At 36.9% G+C, this 18941-nt stretch overlaps 1 protein-coding gene across 1 annotated transcript; it reads right to left on the reverse strand.

Moving 5' to 3' along the window:
- Window positions 1-1354: 1354 nt before the first annotated feature.
- On the reverse strand, window positions 1355-18313 carry ilvbl (ilvB (bacterial acetolactate synthase)-like). The gene is made up of 14 exons (XM_028465730.1): window positions 17917-18313; window positions 16533-16734; window positions 14633-14760; window positions 14253-14503; window positions 13545-13644; window positions 13312-13409; window positions 12912-13048; window positions 11711-11845; window positions 7802-7916; window positions 7532-7701; window positions 5547-5617; window positions 5386-5457; window positions 4146-4251; window positions 1355-3351 (listed from the first exon to the last, which is right to left on the reverse strand). The coding sequence occupies exons 1-14, from the start codon at window positions 18028-18030 to the stop codon at window positions 3173-3175; spliced, it is 1878 nt and encodes a 625-aa protein (XP_028321531.1). The 5' UTR covers window positions 18031-18313; the 3' UTR covers window positions 1355-3172.
- Window positions 18314-18941: the final 628 nt, after the last annotated feature.

The following is an 18941-nucleotide window of genomic DNA, read 5'->3' on the forward strand; positions in this document are numbered from 1 at the left end:
GATCGGCGTTGCTGGTTGCTAATGGTAACGGTCGCTGTTGTTCAGTTGTCCTCCACAAACACCACACATATATTAATTATTTCTAAATCATTTTCAGTCATTTGTGCAACACCAGCCAACCGTAGACACAGGCAGATTACTGATGCTAAAAACTGATTTATTTATTTTATAGGAAAAGCGAGGCGTATCTAACGTTAATACGAAATTCCTAACTAACAGCAACTTATTCTAAGACATATACCATGTTAATTCACAATTATCGAAGTTTTCACAGGCAACCAGCGAGGCTCCCGGAAACTAATCACCAGTTACATTGGTCACGAGTTGAATCACAACCTGCCCAAGCCGCTGAAGTCTCCGCCTGCTGTTGACGTCAGACACTGTGGTGCGTTCAAGTACAATGGGAATTATAACAATCCCTTCCTGCCATTAAAAATGGTCCTGAACCCGGATAAATAAGAATAAAATACTGGAATCAACGCACGTAAAACTTTGGATTAGTTCTCAGAACAAATGACTGTCCTGTTTGTTCTTTTGAAACGTTAGCCTTTATTACTGACTTAAGATAACTAGCAGCATTATGTTGGCACATTTCGACCTTCCGACAAGATAAACTTGTTTACTGTATTAAATGTGGAAGATAAATAGTTTGAGTTTTTTGTTGAAAAACTGACATAATTCAAGGGCTGAAATGCCAGCTTTTATCACATCAGAGGCCATAGATTACATTAACAAAATAATATTCAGCATTTAGAATAACAACTAAGATGAACATAAATACAGTACAGAACTGAGGGTTTTGTGCGCTTTTGTTGAGCTGTATATTTTTCTTGTCATTTTGTTGTTGCTTTGTGTTTTTTGGTGCCATTTTCTACATATTTACTCTCCTGTGTGTGTTATGCTTAATTCTGTGTATATTAATCGTCTTTTGTGTATCATTGTTGTACGTTTGTGTATTTTGTGTTTTTAGGGCCACACAATATATTTGTTTGTGCACTCAAGCAGTTTAACCTGCACTGCTATCTTTTGTCTATAATGAATAACTACATAACTGAACCACAATATAATGACCACTAACTGGTAAAATAATGTATTTATTATCATTATTATTATTTTTGTCCCAATACAGCAGCACACATTTTTTGGCATAACTGAGTATTGTTAAAAGAAAATAAAAAAAATAAAATACTGTTGGTTGTAATAAGTTATTTCGCTTTTTTCCGAATCAGATTTGAACATGTGCAACATCTACTTTATTTTGTTGCATTTATATGGATCAAAAACATTGATCAGAAGACAGTGGATATTTATACATGATCAATATCAATTTATTTGAGCCTTTAAATACAAAAAATCAAACAAGGGAATATTTTATTTCTAAATTCCAACATGGATTCTTCATAAACGTTTACAAATACGGAATCACCCACAAGTTCCAAGGTGGTGGAATCAGTATAGTAATAATAGGTCAATGCACTGCATTTTTCATTTCAATTTTTCAAAGGACAAGGCTTGGCATTCCATACATATCATATATAAATAATTTAAACCGCAGATACACATTTGGTCAGAACATCTAAATGTGAGCGAGAGGTAAAATCACAGTAAAAAGTCGCATACCCTTTTTAAATGATCGCATTTAAAGTGTTTATGATTTAGAGAGAAAAACGAAAGAGGGGGGGGGGGGGTCATTAACTTTTTTGTTGCCATCATTTACAAAGTCTGTAGAAAGCATACTGACCCATATTTTCAGTCATGAGTTTGCAGAACACTTTTACAGGAAAGGAAGCAAAACACAAAAATAAACAGCAGAAGCTTTTCTTTAGAAAGTGCAGCAGTTATTTTTAAACAGCAGCACAAACACGATCCTGGAAGAAGTACGGCTGTGTTTTTAGTCAATGTAAACTTGAAAATTATATATATACATACAGGTTTCCCACACTTTTTTCACAATTATTTTTCAAAACCTTTCCAAAATATTTTACCAAACTTCCATGACTTCATTCTGAACCACTAAGATCTATTGAAGACCATTGGAGTGTAAAAATAAGTCGGCCTTTCCAGTGTACTAATGTAACTGTAAAATGTGGCACAGGGAATGCAAGTTGTGTGCATAACTTATATATCATACAGCATCATACAACATCCTTTGACACCCATTTTACAATATTTTTTTAAATATTGATGCATTAGCTATTGAATGTAGTGATAGACCGATACATCGGCCGGCCAATTATCTCGGCCACTTTTTAAATTTTTTTACGTGTTCCGGCATTGGCCGATACGGGCTGCTGCGTTCGCTGATCCGCATTATTTACAGGGAGCAGAAATAATTTTTTACACGTTCTTGTTCTTCCTCACTTTTGTTAATTTCAATAAATGTTTTTTTTTTCTTTTTTAAATTGAGACTAGTACCATTTGTTATCATCATTGTGTAATTTTTATGATGTAAATTGAGGGAGCAAAAGTAGTATCAGCGGCAAATATCGGCTCAAGAAAATCGGCAGTCCGTATCGGTCATCGACTAAGGCCGATGGGAAAAAAAAAAAATCGGTATCGGCCCTAAAAAAAACCATATCGGTCAATTCCTAATTGAATGTAAAATGAAACATCATCTAACTAAGTGCTACCATGTTTAATTATAACATTACAATTTCAATTAGCAGACACTTTTATTAAAATCCACGTACAACACAAGGTGTTAGAGTTAATGGACTTGCTTAATGTCCCATAGTAATAGCAGAGGTTGGATTTTAAACAGTAAAATAAAATAAGTTATATTTCCAAAACTGTTAAATCATTCCATGACTTTTCAAGGCTAGAAAATAATTTTTTCAAATTCCATAACTTTTCCAGGACTTTCCTGACCATGGGGACCCTGTATGTATATATAATATATACATTGTTTAGATATATATTCAACACATTCATGCTTTTTAGTTCTGAATAGGGAAACAAATATTGTGATGCTGCACGTGATAAAAACCCAGCTCGTTTCTTTCTTTCTTAGCAGAATCTGCACTCATTTTATTTCTCATGTTTAAAAGAAATATGGCTTTAAATGCAAACTGCTTTCTTCCGTCTCCTGAAATCCCTTTTTGATCCTGGTAGCTAAAGTCTAAAAGAAAAACCAACGTTAGAAAACATGGACACCTAACAGGCAGCAGCTGATTTACACGGACACAGAGCCTTCTCTGAAATTGGTTTTTCCGATCAGAACATTGAGAAGTGTGGCTTTGCCCTCCCTCGTCTCCTTCTGGGCCTTTCTGATGATGTCACTCATCTTCTCTTCATCCTCCCGACCCATCAGGTATCCTTTACCTCCGTAACCATCTGCCACCGTGTGATAATCTGTTAAATCAAAATGCAGATCCTTCAGTCACATAATTGATTATTAATTACCATTATGGTGTAATTGTAATTTTTTAAATCTGTTGCTACCATAATCATAATTGAATTGTAATTGAGTTGAGATAATTGACTTGGTAATTGTAATTGCCATGAGAATTCTATTAAAATTGTCAATTATAATTTAATGCTAAACTGAGGAACCATGTTACAGTTCTACATATATGTAGTTAATTATTAAAATATGTTTCATATCAAACTTTACCACATTTTACTATTAAAACAAATGAATCTAGGGGTGTACTGAAACAAAAAAGGCTCAGAAGCTGACACCAAAAATATTAAAACCCATATTTTCATTGACAAGGTAACCAATAGATAGGAAAGAAATTAGATGATAGATATTTGTTTTTAGTGTATTTTACAGCTGATTTAGGACCCGTTATCATAATGGATGCTAACAGAAAGCTAACACAAGAGGAAGGTTAACTTTTATTAGGTTATACATTTCAGGCTCAGTAATTGTGATTAATTGTAATTGGACATTAGTAATTGAGAAGAGTATTGTAATTTACTTTCTGTGGATAAAACCATCACTGTAATTTATTTGTGATTGGAAAAAATGCTGGTTACTGTAAGCGTAATTGAACATGGGTAATTGAAAACGTACGTAAAAAAGAAATGGAACTGAAAAATGTAATTGACCCCAATCCTGGAGACTTTAGACCAAAATAATGTGTATTTATTCTCCATGTTGGCACAGTTCAAACACAGCTGTTATATGAGGGAAAATGTACCTGTGAAAGCAAGGCCACATGCTACGTTGCTGCCAAGCATGGGCACCTGCTCCCTGGATATCTGAGTCCATCCGGCATCATTTCCCACCACAGCTATGATTGGAGTCTAAAGGGAAAAACATACCATAATATAACAGGTTCAATTAAATCATCCATCAAACACTATTTATGGCCTAATGCCAGCAGGCATTGATAGAAAAGTGAGAAAATATCTTCAAAATTAATTGGCTAAAACCAAACCCCCCACCCCCAACATGTGGACTGAGAAACTGTGAGAAATAATCACAGACGCTTTAAGACTCCAGAAATGAAGATTTTTTACTAGACGGTAACCTGCTGAGACCAGAATGGTACAATAAAATTATCTGAACCCACCCTAATATCAATCCACTCACTCCAACATTTCTGGTTCTTGTTTTTTTAATTTTTATTAATTAAATAATTTTAATCAAATAATGTATTTGTGACTGAAATATTCCCAGATCTACCATTTTTTTTAAAAATATGATTGTTACTATCTGTCAATCACAACACAATATGGATACAGCTGTAAGAATTTCAGAGTTAGAAAGAAAATGTACCAGTTGTTTACTTTGAAAATAAAAAAATAAGTTCTAAAAAACCTTTATTCTTTTTACGACAACATTAGGGCCACATCAAAATAAAATGAAAAATTTGGTCACTACGAGAATAAAGTCATCATATTTCGAGAAAAAAGTTGTAATTTCGTGAGAATAAAGTTGTATCTTAATAAGGTTGTAATTTCATGAGATTAAAGTCGTATCAGTTCCAGAATAAAGTTGAAATACAAACAGGATCTTGTCTGTGTTGTGGAGAATGTGGAACATTTAGGTTTCACACATGGTGAAATACTGATCCTTTTGACCCATCATCATCACACTGTTATCAGTTTAAGGGCTTTAAAGACACTTTGCAGACGTTTGCGTTCATTCCGACCAAAGAACCGGACTGATTTGGAGCAAATCGCCTCTTTTATTGTGGAGGAGGAAGTGGTCGACTTCAGAGCTATCGGCGTTAGTTGCGTTCACTTCAACAGGGAATTCTGAGTGCTTTACGGCTTTATTTTCATAAAATTATGACTTTAATCTCGAAATATTACAACTTTAAACTCAGATTTCTTTTTATTTTAAAGTGGGCCTAATACGCCGTCGTAGTTTTTGTCTTCTACATCATTTCTATCAAAACGCTTGTTATAGAAATATGAATCTGAAATATGTACCTTGTGTCTTGTGAATGTGTCGAATTCTGCAATGCTGTAGCCTGAGGAGCCGTCACCATAAATTATCCACACCTGGGAAACACACAGACAGAATTCCAACCGATCAACACACAGACAATCAGACAAACTGATTTTGTTGAATTAATGAACAGGTTCGACACCTCTGAATCAGGACGACACAGCTTTGCACCCAGAGCAAATCCCCCTCCGACTCCCAGAGTTCCAAATGCCCCTACGGGAAGAAAAGACAGACATGAAAACCAAACACTGGCATTAGGTAAACAAAACACAGTTGTATTTGTTTAATATTTTATACATTTTGCGTATTTCGTTGTCTTCAACAAATCTGTTTTAAAAATCTGTTTTAAGAATGAACACTATTTAGAGATCATGTGGGATTTAAGAGAAGTAGGGACGTACCAATACAACTTTACAATTTCTAACACAATACAGATATCACAGCCTTGATTATTGGCCGACACCAATATTGAAAATCCTACATATTTGTATTAATTATTCTGTAGTGTGGAATGTTAGAAAAGGTTTTTATCGCGTGATATTTATCAGACAGAGAACAATAGACAGAAAAACTGACCAATTTCATATTAACAAAATTGTTACATAATTATTAACCTGAATATACGAATATTCTACAATTGAATTCAGATAATAAAAGCCCTAACAAATAACCTCAATTAATCCAATGATAACAATATCATATTACAGATTTTAGATGCAGGCTGATATAATCAGATACTTCTTGTTATTTTGTTGTTGCTGATATCGGATCGATATCAGATATCAATATTGGAACGAGACATCTTTACTTCAAAGTGGTCAGTCTCAGACATTTTCAACAGAACTATAGAGTGTATTAGTTAATAGGGATGTAATGATTCACTCAACTCCCGATACGATTCGATTCACGATACTGGGTTCACGATACAATGAATGAAATACGGTACTATTTTCCTTTTATTTTTCATTGTCAAAAGAATTCCTTGATAAACAATTCAAAACAATGGAATTTAACTAAAAATAAATCTTGAATGAAATAAATAAAGGAATAATAGAAATGAAAATGAAGCCTATTAATTTAAATTCTGGTTCTATAATAAACAATGCAAAACTGCATAATAGTTCTTTTTCTTTTTAAAAGTGCAACTGAAAATGTATTTTGTGCCTTAACAATTGGACTTTAAAAACAAAAAAAACCGTGATTACGCTGATTTACGTCATATTTGTTTGGACCAGCAGAGGGCGCTGGTAACACAGTGGTCGGTTAGCATGCAGATATCTTGCAGTGAAGAAGAGAAGCTATGCTAGCAGACAGAGCTAATAGAAAAACGTGACTTTTACAGATATTCAAGTAATATTACAGATATTCTTTCGGTGCTTAAGGGGTAATGAATCATTTATTAACATATTTAAGAGTAGAAGGCAGCCAGAAAGAAAGTATTAGCAGACTCCGCCCGCCGCCTACACTTGTGGATAGCGCCCTCTGCTGGTTAAAACAAGTACTGCGATTCAATTTTCAGAAAATCGATATCAACCGTGATACCTATGAATCGATTTTTAACTGCCTTACGATTAATCGTTACATCCCTAGTTAAAAGAGTAACATTGTAATCATGTCTGGTTAATATATTCATTGGCTAGAGCATGGGTCTCCATAATGATTGAGAGTAGGGCTGGGCGATATATCGAGATTCAAGATGTATCTTGTTTGGCATTTTTGCGATATAGAAAATTAAAATATCACATATCGATATATCATTTTTAGAGCTTATTTTGTTTTAAAACATTTGTTTTCGAAGTGACTGCTTTTACTACTTTTCAGAACAACATTAAAAGCACAGTTGGTTTGTGAGTGCGTCCTAACCCAGACCTTCCCCTAAACATTTTGTGCAACTGTTTATTAATAAATGTGTCTGTGTGGCATTTTGTAACAGCAAATTTAACTCAGAATTGTCTTTCTAGTCAAACTTAATTTGAATTAAAATGATTGAGATTTATATCTCTTATCGCCATTATGACAAAAAAATATCAAGATATGACTTTTGGTCGATATCGCTAAGAGCTTTCTTGGATGCTCGTACAGAGCTGAGGTGTTGAGTGTCATGTGTCTGAGTTCCAGGTTTAGTACCTGGGTCGAGCCAGTGCAAAGGCCCCCTTGGTCTCAAAATATACGCAGCACTTCCTACAAAGTCTCCTCCATCGACCACAATAACAGCGTCCTCAGCCATGAGCTCATCCACACGGTAGAGAACTTTTAAAGGATTTAAATGTTGTTCGGTCTTCTCCTCAGCTTTAGCCCTGGATTGGGAAAATAGAAAAAAAAAAAAAAAAAAACCCCCAGCATTTCATTGTATGTGAAATATGTTTTAAGGTATGTGAAAATGTTGATCATGCTCACCTGTTTGCAGCTTCTTTTGTTGCATCTTGAGCTTTAAGACTCTGAGGCCATTCCTGAGGACAGTGGTAGCCTTTTAGCCCTTTAGATAGTTGCACTAAAAGTGAGCCAACATCACCTACAAAATACAAGAAAAGTAACTTTTAGGCATCACATTTTTAGGTTTCGTGTTTTGGTTCTCATCTTCATTTAATCAGCTGTTACAAACAATGACAAAAAACAGACAGGCAGACAGTGGGTCTGATTAAAAAGGAAGGATCTTTGTTCGGCTCCAAAAGGACAGACCTGAGAAGAAGCGTCATTGTGATAATTGTGAATGGGATGCATGGTGGGGTCAGATGGACCTGGAGCTAGCTGTTTGGTGAGGCTGTATTAGGCCTAAACACCTCATGAGATAGTGTACTCACGACCACACTATCCAAGACTTACTCAAGACCAGATTGCACCGAGACCAAGCCAAGACCAAGACTATAACAACCCATTTTCAAAACCATGAAATGGTTGAAGAGTTTAATAGAATTCTCTCCTATTATTAGTTTTTCATTTGACAGAGAAAAACAAGGTGTCTGAAAGTCTTTCAAAGCGCAACATGCAAAAATCAAAATTCTAACTCAATTCTTACCAAAAAATGATCCTTGTCTGTATTTAAAAGCCACTGATAAGTCCAGAAATATTTCAAATATCTGAAAATCAGATGTTTATTTGTCAGGTGAATGAGGCCTAAAGTAAGTGTTCAGAGGTATTTCTGACTAGAATGAAAATGGACTTATGTCTGAGTTCTTGCAGGTTTCTGACACACAAGGCACTGGAAAAGATTTCTATTTGAAGTGTCCTTATGAGTTATTTCTGGGCGTGGTCACAAGGACACATCAAAGCAATCAGCAGATGCCCCTGAGGAAGACTGGCTGTTGACAGTCGAAACATGTTAACAGATCAAAGTGCACTTCCTAAAAAAAAAGTTGTCTGAATAAAAGAAACTTTAACTGGAAAAGATTTCCAACGAGGCAGAACAATCAGTGAGCTAACAATAAATGTTGGAACAATAATTAATCAGGAACAGTTCAAAGTGCTTCTCCTTGTTATCACATCAATGAAGATAAAAAAAAAAAGATCAGAAATTAGTGCTGGTTTTCGACAAAAAAATCCAGAGTCCTGCCAGGCCGAGATAAAATAAAGACCACCAAAATGTGGTCTCGAGACCAAGATCAGGGGCCTCATGTACAAAAACCTGCTTGAAAAATATTTTTTAACATTATTAGACCAACGACAACATGTAAGACTGAGATGATGATAACAATAATAATAATGCTAATAATACTACTACTAATAATAATAATTGCAAAATATGATGTTATGATCGTGCACACCAGGCTTAATGTTTGTCTCTGTCTCTATCTGAGCATCAAACAGGCTGTGAATGTGTAACTGGTAAATGTGACTCAGTGGGAAACGCTTTGGTATTAAAGCCTCTATAAGTCCTTTTACCAATACGTCAACCCCACAGGCACACCCACGTCACAAACAGTCTGTTAGAGTGTGTGTGTGTGTGTGTGAGGCTGCTAAAGTTTCAGATATAAATGTGTTTGTTAGTGAGAGGTCAGCTGACCACCTGATCAGCTCACAGAGCTCTGACAGGTAATGAACAACATGTGGATGACTCAGATTAGACAGATAAAAACAATTAAAAAACAAACTCGCTAAAAATGTGTAAATGATACATGTCAACAGTAGCTCAGAGGTTCATGTGTGAATGTATTGTATTATTTTAGTATGTAGAAATGTACGTAAGCCCCCTCCAGTTTCTGAACATCAGGATATTGACTTGGATTTTGACGTAAGCACGTTTTTGGGCGTATGTACCTTTTGTACATGAAGCCCCAGGTCTTGAGTGCTGCTTTTTTTTTTTTCCTCTACCTTTATTTAATCAGGAAAGTCTCATTGAGATTAAAGAGTAACTGAACCCCAAACCCACTTTTTTCTGCTGAATACAGATGTATTTGGGTATTAAGTATTAAGGGTGTTGTTTATTAATCATAGTCCCACTCTTCATATTTTAGTAAAAGTATTGTAATTTTGCGTATTTAGTTGTAAAATGACAGAGTTACTGACCTCCAAGGTTGGAACGCTGGCTATTACAATTGAATTTTGCTATTGGCAGAGACGGATTCTTTAAAATTCCCCTGCTTCATCAACTTTCACTGTTGGCCCCGCCTATAAAAGCTGAGAGGGGGGTTTCCTCCAATCACAGCCCTCAGTGAGCATTGATTGACAGGCTAAATGAGGAAGTCCACTGTTCCGCGAGAAGCAGCCACCTGCAGCGGTGATGTTTTTGACTCTGTGTTTCTATAAAGAGCAGATTCTCAAGCTATGTGTGTATTTACAGACACCTCATGTGTGTATTCCCGTGTATTCTCTGCGTGTGCGCAAATGTGAGTGTACGTCTTATCGCTATGTGCGTAAGGTGGTGGTGGAGCAGGGCTTCACATCTCAGCTGTGAACTCGCTGTGTGTGTGTGTACAGACACATCATTGTGTGCATTACCGTCCGTCTCTGCACACACCTCTGACCGGCTGCCTAACTGGGCACCCATAATCAAACAGTCCCTCCAGGATTTCGCGGGTATTTTTTGTGATTGTTGCGGGCTGAAATGCCTGATTTCTCGGGCCATTTTTCCAAAAGTTGCAAAAAAAAAAAAAGGTGCAACAGTTTTTAATCAAAATGATCATCAGAAGTGCAAGTCAGTAAACAATATTGAACTTAAGGCATCTTAAAGTGCATGACATGAACCTGTCATGAAGACATATTTCTTTAGGCATAACAAAAAAATTAAAAAATACAAAGCATTAACGAACATACTGTATGTAATGATATTGTGTGCTTCCTGTTTGTTCTCCCACATGGGGTTGTGCACTGGCTTGCATTCTCTTGACGTGCTTTGCAGAAGCAAAATGCTTGTCCATAGACGACTTCCGCTTGTGCTCGATGATAACATTGCATTTTGAACAAAAAAGTTTACCTCCACTCTTATAAAGCAACGTTGGGTACTGTTTTGCACGGTCCTTAGCCAATATTTTTGTTGGCAAATGCGAGGTATTTCTATCGCACATGACTCCAGCTCCACTCCTGCTTTCTCCCGGCACTGTTTGAAAACAGGATGTGACATAGGCATTTTCTTTCTAAGTAGACACACCGCTCGAGAGGGTGGCAGCAGTCGATGCATATATATGTCTATGGTGCAAAGCCCATAGTACATCCGCCGCTACATCCGTAGCAACTACAAGTGCTAAAATGCCAAAAAATAATGATAAGCGGCTGCTTATTTATGTTTTTTTTTCAGTAAAGTTGTGGGAAAGTTGCGGGCTTTTGAAGAATTGCAATGCCGCACTGATTTCACGGAGTTTGCTTGATTTTGCATTAATAGTTGCGATCGCAACATTGCAAAATCTTGGAGGGACTGATCAAGGCATTTTTTGAATTTCCCCCTAGTGGCAGGTCAGCAGAATGCAGGGGTTTAGTTACTCTTTAAGAATCTCTTTTTCAAAAGTCCTGGAAGCAATTAGGTCTAAGGGACTTGCTCAAGGTCCCGCAGTGGATTTGAACCGCCAACCCACCGGTTACAAGCCTGTTTCTGTAACCACTAGGTCACCACTGCCCTTTACTAGTGCTACAACACTATCATGAAGAAACACTAGAGAAAATGCATTCCACCATCATCAACAACCAATGTACTTATGCATGTGCTGTCACAAAGGATGGTAACGTCTTGTCCCGTGTGTCTGAAAGCTGTACTTACAAATACAATTGATCAATGATTTTAATAAACAAACGTGTAGCCCTAATATGTCACCAGATCAATGTAGAAAGATGGACTTATCCAAGACTACCATGTGTAATGTAAATGGAGATCATTACCTTGAACAGCAATGGTGGGTTTCCAGAACAAATCAGAGTTTTTCAGCAGCTGCGACTTGTCTCTGTTGACTGCAATGATCTTACTGTGTCTGCTGAGAACTCGGCCGTAGCCCAGTCGGAAGTCGCACACAGTGCCTGCAAACACGACAGCATATTCATCATTTAACCGTGTTAGAACACGACGGAAACTCAAGCACTTATTCATCTCTCCCATGCAATATTATTAACATTTAATGACACGTTGGGAATTTATTTACTTACAGTCAACCAGGATTGGGGTCAATTAAAATTATAATTGATAATAAATTACAATTACGGCATATTTATCATTTTCAAAATTTGTTGCCGTCGTAATTGTAATGAAATTGTAATTGAGTTTAGATAATTGACTTTGTAATTGTAATTGTCATGAAAATGTATACAAATATTTCAATTGTAATTTACTGCAAAACTGGGGAACCATGTTACAGTTCTATACATCTGTAGTTCACAGTTTCATATCAAGCTTTACCACATTTTACCATTTAAACACCCACACCAAAAACAATAAAATCTATACTGTATGTTCATTGATTAGGAATCCTAACAAGGTAACCAATAAATCGGAAAGAAATTAGATGATAGATGTTTGTTTTTAGTGTATTTTACAGCTGATTTAAGACCCGTTATCATAAGAGATGCTAACAGTAAGCGAACAAGTTATTTACTTCAGGCTCAGTAATTGTGATTAATAGTAATTAAACTTTTAGTAAATAAAAATGTAATTTTAATTGACTGAGGATTAAAAAAAAAATGATATTGTAATTCAATTGTAATTGGAAAAATGCTCCTCACCATAATTGTAATTGAACCATGGGTAATTGAAAATGTAATTGCAATTGACCCCAACCCTGCAGTCAACTGCAACATGCACAGCTAATGATAGAGGTAAAATGTGTTAGGAGTGAACGGTAGAACAACATGTAAGAGCATGCATTATATTCTAAAGGTGTTCAAAAGTCTTTGTTTGAGCTGTATTGTATAAAAATTATTTAATTTAACTTGAACTTAATCGTTCTGATTCCTAATTACTTTATGGCAGCCAAGAGGAAATATAATGCAAAACAAAAGGGGAGAAGTTAGTTTTCATTATACAACTCCAGAAACCTTATAAACAAACCAAGACAGACAGGCTATTATTAGTTGGGATGGTGTGTCTGACCTGCTAAGAGCACTAAATCTGCCTCCTTAAGAGCGTCTCGTCTGTTCTGTCGGATTTGAATGGGACTGTCTTTACCCAGAATGCCACGGGACATGCCTCCAAGAAAACAGGGGATTCCAAGACCCTCCAGAGCTTTCCTACAAACCACAGAATTATTTATTTTGGTTAAATTCACCTACCATTAACACACACTTCAATGGTAACTTCAAAACTTACAGAAAATAATAACAATAGTAATATGAATAACAGTAAGCTGTAGAACTACAATTTATTTCTCTTTTCATTTCAGTTTTACACAGCAGTGGGTTTTATTGTCCCATCTTAGGGGGAGCAAAAATACTTTAGATATGCAAAAAATAAAAATAAATTCTGCAATACCATGCCACCTATTGTACATTACCTGATTTCTTCAGCTGGTGTGGGGGCTAATACTGCTTGGCTTCCCAGAAGAATAACCGGTTTTTTGGCCCGACTCACCAGTTCAATGCACTTTTGCACCTGATTATTAAAAAACACTTGAATTATTTCTTCTGATTAATGTAAGTAAGGATGGAAATATTCTCATTATTGATGATGTAATCAATTGCAGCGGCTATTTAGATTCCTTTCAAATTAAAAACAGTTGCACGGTACCTGATCGTCTGTGGCCAGAGGGATGTGAACTGGCAGAGGGGACACATCTCTGGGCTCCCAGGCACCAGCATAAAGATTCAGCATGTGGTTCTTCATATACCTGGAAAATGTATGTAGAATTATGGCGAGGAAACATTTGTCTGTCCAAACATCATGAAGACAAAAACCTTAAATATCCATCGATTTAGGCCAGGGGTGTAAAACTCATTTTAGTTCAAGGGCCAAATACGGAGCAGTTTGATCTCAAGTGTGGCACAGATTTTATGCGGGAAAATGAGCAATTTCAACATTTATGTGCCCTAATTTGCACTCCTACGCAATAAGTGACAGATATCAGTCCCGACAGGATCTTCACTTTAAATTTCCTCGACTTTGTGACCAATTTCTATTTAATTAAGGGAAATATTATTTAATAATTTGTGGAAAATTGAAGGATTTTGTAAGAATTTTGAGTTTTTTCAACAGTTTAACATTTAAAACAACAGTAATCATGTGATAAAAGCACCAGGAAAACTAAGAGCCGCAGCAAATATTGTTGAGTTTCATTTACATCATGATTCATGTTTTCTCCGGCATATCTACTTTCTCCTGCTGGCTGAATTGGATGCTCTGAAGGGCCGGGTTTGAGTTTGACACTTGCCTCTCTAATAATCATTTACTTCAACATGTTTGCAAACCAAACTTGATTTTCACTGCATTAAATCATACCATGCAATAAGATTTCCCATCAGTCCTTTTGGAGGGCTCTTAGGGATAAATTCTTTGGACACCAGGTGGAACGGGTAGAGTGTGTCGAGGGGGAACTCAATGAACACAGGTCCAGGTGTCCCAGACTGAGCGATGGCCAGAGCGTTCCTGACCGTGGGCACAATCTCCCTGATTGTCCTGATGGACGCACAGAATTTACACAGCGGCTTGAAGAGAGACATGTGGTCAATGTCTTGGAGCGCTCCTCGGCCCTGAACAACAACGACAACAACAAACACAAAACAAATCCAAACATTTAAACGTGCTGCCTCTGTTAGCTGCTGAGGCACCACTACTTTTATCTATTGTTGTATTTGTGTGCTGATAAGAATCTGATTCACCTGCAGAATTGTACCAGCAGCTCCGCCTATAAGCAGCAATGGAGATTCAGCCATCTGAGCATTCTTCACAGCCGTCACCGCGTTTGTAAGACCAGGGCCGGCAGTTACTGCAGCCACGCCAACAGAACCTGTGTGATAGACAAAGAGTAAAAATGCTGTTTGGAAAAAAAAATAAATAAATAAAAATAAAAAAAAAACAGTAAACACAGTTTAAAGCAATGGTTTTCAAACTTTTTTTGAATGAAGTACCCCTTTCTACTGGTGGCTGGGAAGTGTCAGGTGAATGCATTTACAGAAACGAACACAAATGCAAACAGGTCACAACACAAATGCAAACCGGCCACAACGGAAGTGTTTCCGACGGACCGGTATAACAGTCGGACGGGTATTATGATATGATAGCCTGATATGAAAAATATAAGAGTATCCTAATCAACTTTCACTTACTTTCATATGCGTTTCAATGTCTTCTTCTTGTTCTTAACTGTTCTGGTGGGTTAAAAACATCCACCAGAAACGTGTCCGTCTGTAATACCGGTCCGTCGGAAACACTTCCGTTGCGGAAACCCGGTGGCCGGGAAGTGTCAGGTGAATGCATTTAAAGAAATGAACACAAATGCAAAAAGGTCACAACACGAATGCAAAATGGCTACAACGGAAGTGTTTCCGACGGACCGGTATTACAGACGGACACGTTTCTGGTGGATGTTTTTAACCCACCAGAACAGTTAAGAACAAGAAGAAGACATCGAAACGCGTATGAAAGTAAGTGAAAGTTGATTAGGATACTCTTATATTTTTCACATCAGGCTATCATATCATAATACCCGTCCGACTGTAAATACCGGTCCGTCGGAAACACTTCCGTTGTGACCTGTTTGCATTCGTGTTGTGACCTGTTTGCATTCGTGTTGTGACCTGTTTGCATTTGTGTTCGTTTCTGTAAATGCATTCACCTGACACTTCCCAGCCACCGTACCTTTCTCTTATTTCTGATTTCAAGTACCCGACTTTTTGTCCGACTACAACATTTTGCTCAGAATACTGTGGAAAAAACAATTATAGAACATAATGATCGAATGAATGGGTGATAACACACATTTAAAGAACTCTCATTTCATATATAAATGAATGAAACAGTGTTTAGTGCCTCTTGAATAGATTTATTACCACTGTTTTTTTATCATTTCCGCTCATCTCCCGCCTGATGTGGGACCAAGACTGACTCTTGTATTCTCAGTTCATGTTCTAATCGAGATCATTTTCATCATTATTATCAAGATGATCATTTTTAGCTAAAAATAAACATTATAAAACCCCATGTTTTTGATGCCTTTGTTTGTTCATTTTTACATTCCTCTCTCAAGTTCACCCTGTAATGCCATCGCGTACCCCTAGAGGATGCAATGGCACTACAGGGCGTACTCCCATTTGAGAAATACTGGTTTAAAGTAACAATCTAGACGCAAAACCAGGAAGTACCCTAGTGATTCACCGGAATTTTGGCTGAAAATGGCCCAAAAGTGCATTTTCGGTTCTCGGCCAAAACATTTTTCTCACCGAAACAGGATGTTATAGGCCTGTACAATATTACTTAATATATAAATGGGATCAAGTTAAGTTTATGTTTATATTGTGCGTTGTTGGAAACATCAGTGCAAAATACATGTTTTCAGATTTTTTTATTGATTTATTTTTGAAGCATTAATAATCTATCCAATTGCAATGCACATTTATACCCATAAACGCAATGGTACTAATAACGTGCAAAATCATTTCTTTTGGTTTTTTGGCCTTGGTTTTCTCATTTTCGTTTTACAGTTTCGGTGCATCCCGACCAGGACGCTTCTGTAATGTTTATTGTTCGACGAACATGCGTTTACGTGAGATGTGTGTGTACCTGAGAGCCTTGCCACAGCATCAGCAGCGAATACAGCCGTGGCCTCATGTCTGGTGTCCACTACCCGGATGCCCACCTTCTCACAGGCCACCAGGATCGGCGAGATGTGTCCACCAACCAGCGTGAACACATACTTGATCCCATGAGCACGAAGAACCTCTGCCACGCTCTCTCCTCCGTGCCGAGTGCTTTGTGTGTCCGTCTTAAATAGAAAAGATCACAATGCTGCAAATTATGCGATACATTAAAAAAAAAAAAGGTGATCCAGATTGAAATAAATGATCAGATGTGTACGACTTTTAAAGCTGGGCAATATATCCACATTTTTCTATTTTGGCGATATAGAAAATGACAAAACTGCCTATATGAAACCACCATGGATCAGTGGTAGAGTGGGTCTTCCAATAACCGAAGGGTTGGGGTTCGAATCCTGCTTTATCCAAGTCATTGGTGTCCTTGGACAAGGTACTTTATCCACATTGCCTCGTATGAATGTGGTGTGTGTGAGTGTTGGTGGTCAATGAGGGACCAATGGGGCACTATGGCAGCCTCGCTTCTGTCAGTCTACCCCAGGGTAGCTGTGGCTACAATTGTAGCTTGCCACCACCGTGTGTAGAGTGAAAAAAAAAAAAAAAAACTCACTCACACGTGCTGTCCCTTAAAGGAGAAAAAGCTAAAAGTGGAACATATTGTTAATAATAATGTGCTTGTGTGGCATTTTGCATCAGCAAATTTAGCCCAGAATTGTCTTTCTGGTAAGATTTTATTGAGTTGAAAAATATTAAGATTTCTTCTTTATTCGGGAGATACTAAACCTGGAAAAAAATCCTGAAACATTTGAGAGACAGAGTAAATTGTGGCTTGTACTGCATGTACAGGCTGTAATATCACCAAGTTTATCATTGTACCTGTTGTTTGAGATATTATCTTTACCAGGGAGAAAATGTTTATTTCTGGTTATTGTTTTCCAGAGTTTAATTCACTTTCATTCAAAAAACAAAAAAAAAATCGAGATTTTGAGGGAAAAAAAAATCGAAATATGAGTTTTTGTCCAAATCGCCCAGCCCTACACGACTTTAAAGTGCTGCTGCTGTTGTGAATAAACACTTATCATCAGTAGCAGACAGGCCTTCTATTGGTTATATGATCTACTCATTAAACAGGCCTTTTATAAAGTCAATAACTGAGTCTGCCTATTGTTATTGTATTGTTTAGTCACACAGTGGAGAGGAGAAACAAGGCTTTGTGCAAACCCACAAACAACCCAATGGATCTTAATAACCTTCGTTCTTTAAAACCACTGCGTTGGTCAAAGTTTATCTGCCTGGAGTGGTTCCTGTTTTAACCTGCACACACACACACACACAGGTCCGATTACACTTACCTTATGAAACCACTGGTAGAATAAACCAAGTTTGTAGGCTACCAACACAGGCCCAGCCAAAACAAGACAGAGAAACCCTCCCAGAACGGTGCCGACGAGTCCCAACGACTCCATGTCGAAATAATGGAGACAAGCTTCGATATTATAACAACAAAACACAAAAATGTACAAAAACAGAACCTAAAAACAACTACCCTATCACCTGCTCGCCGGTTTGAGGCCAAGCTAAGGAACTATGCTATCCCTATAACTTCCATAAACCAATGATAAACATGTAGTTATAAGTTTCACTAAGTAGCGATCAAACACACTTCTGTTACTATAAACGAGGCTTCAGGTAACAAGGTTAACGTAATGACTACAAATGCTCACTGTGGCACTATGCGGATATAATTCAATGTCATTCATTCTAACACAACAAGTTCCGGTGCAACATTCAAAATAAAACTTTCTTATTAAAAAGTGCACGCAACCATAGAGCCGTATTCCTTCAAACATTCACATGAAACCCCGACTAAACTCAACAAAATGTGGAATAAAATAAGTTTTTTTTTTAAATGAACGTCTTGGTCACCGTTGTTGTTTATCCCGATAATGACCCGCATATTTACTTTTATTTTGAAAGTAGAATTTTAACTGTAAGTATTTGATATCGTCACTACTTTAAGCTTGAAATGCACTTTTTTGATTGGCTATCTCTCATGGAATTAGATCCGCCCTCTAGTGATGGAAAGGTAAATGATACAATGAAAACTAGTAGGTGTGAAAGAAGCTTTAAAAGGCTCAAAAAGCAAAGTTCAAACCGCAGGTGGCAAATATTAAACCTTTAACCAAAAAAAAAAAAAAAAAAAAAAAAAACACATTTTATTTTATAAATAACCTAATACAAACCACTACAAAAAAAACTAAATTATGTAGCTTGCAGTTTGCCTTTATACAAATTACTGAAGCGTAGAGCTGGCACAGGGGAAAATGTATTTTGGATCACTATATATTGTATGAACAATATAATTATATTGTACAAA

This window comes from Gouania willdenowi, chromosome 13, assembly GCF_900634775.1.
Source record: "Gouania willdenowi chromosome 13, fGouWil2.1, whole genome shotgun sequence".
NCBI lineage: Eukaryota > Metazoa > Chordata > Actinopteri > Blenniiformes > Gobiesocidae > Gouania > Gouania willdenowi.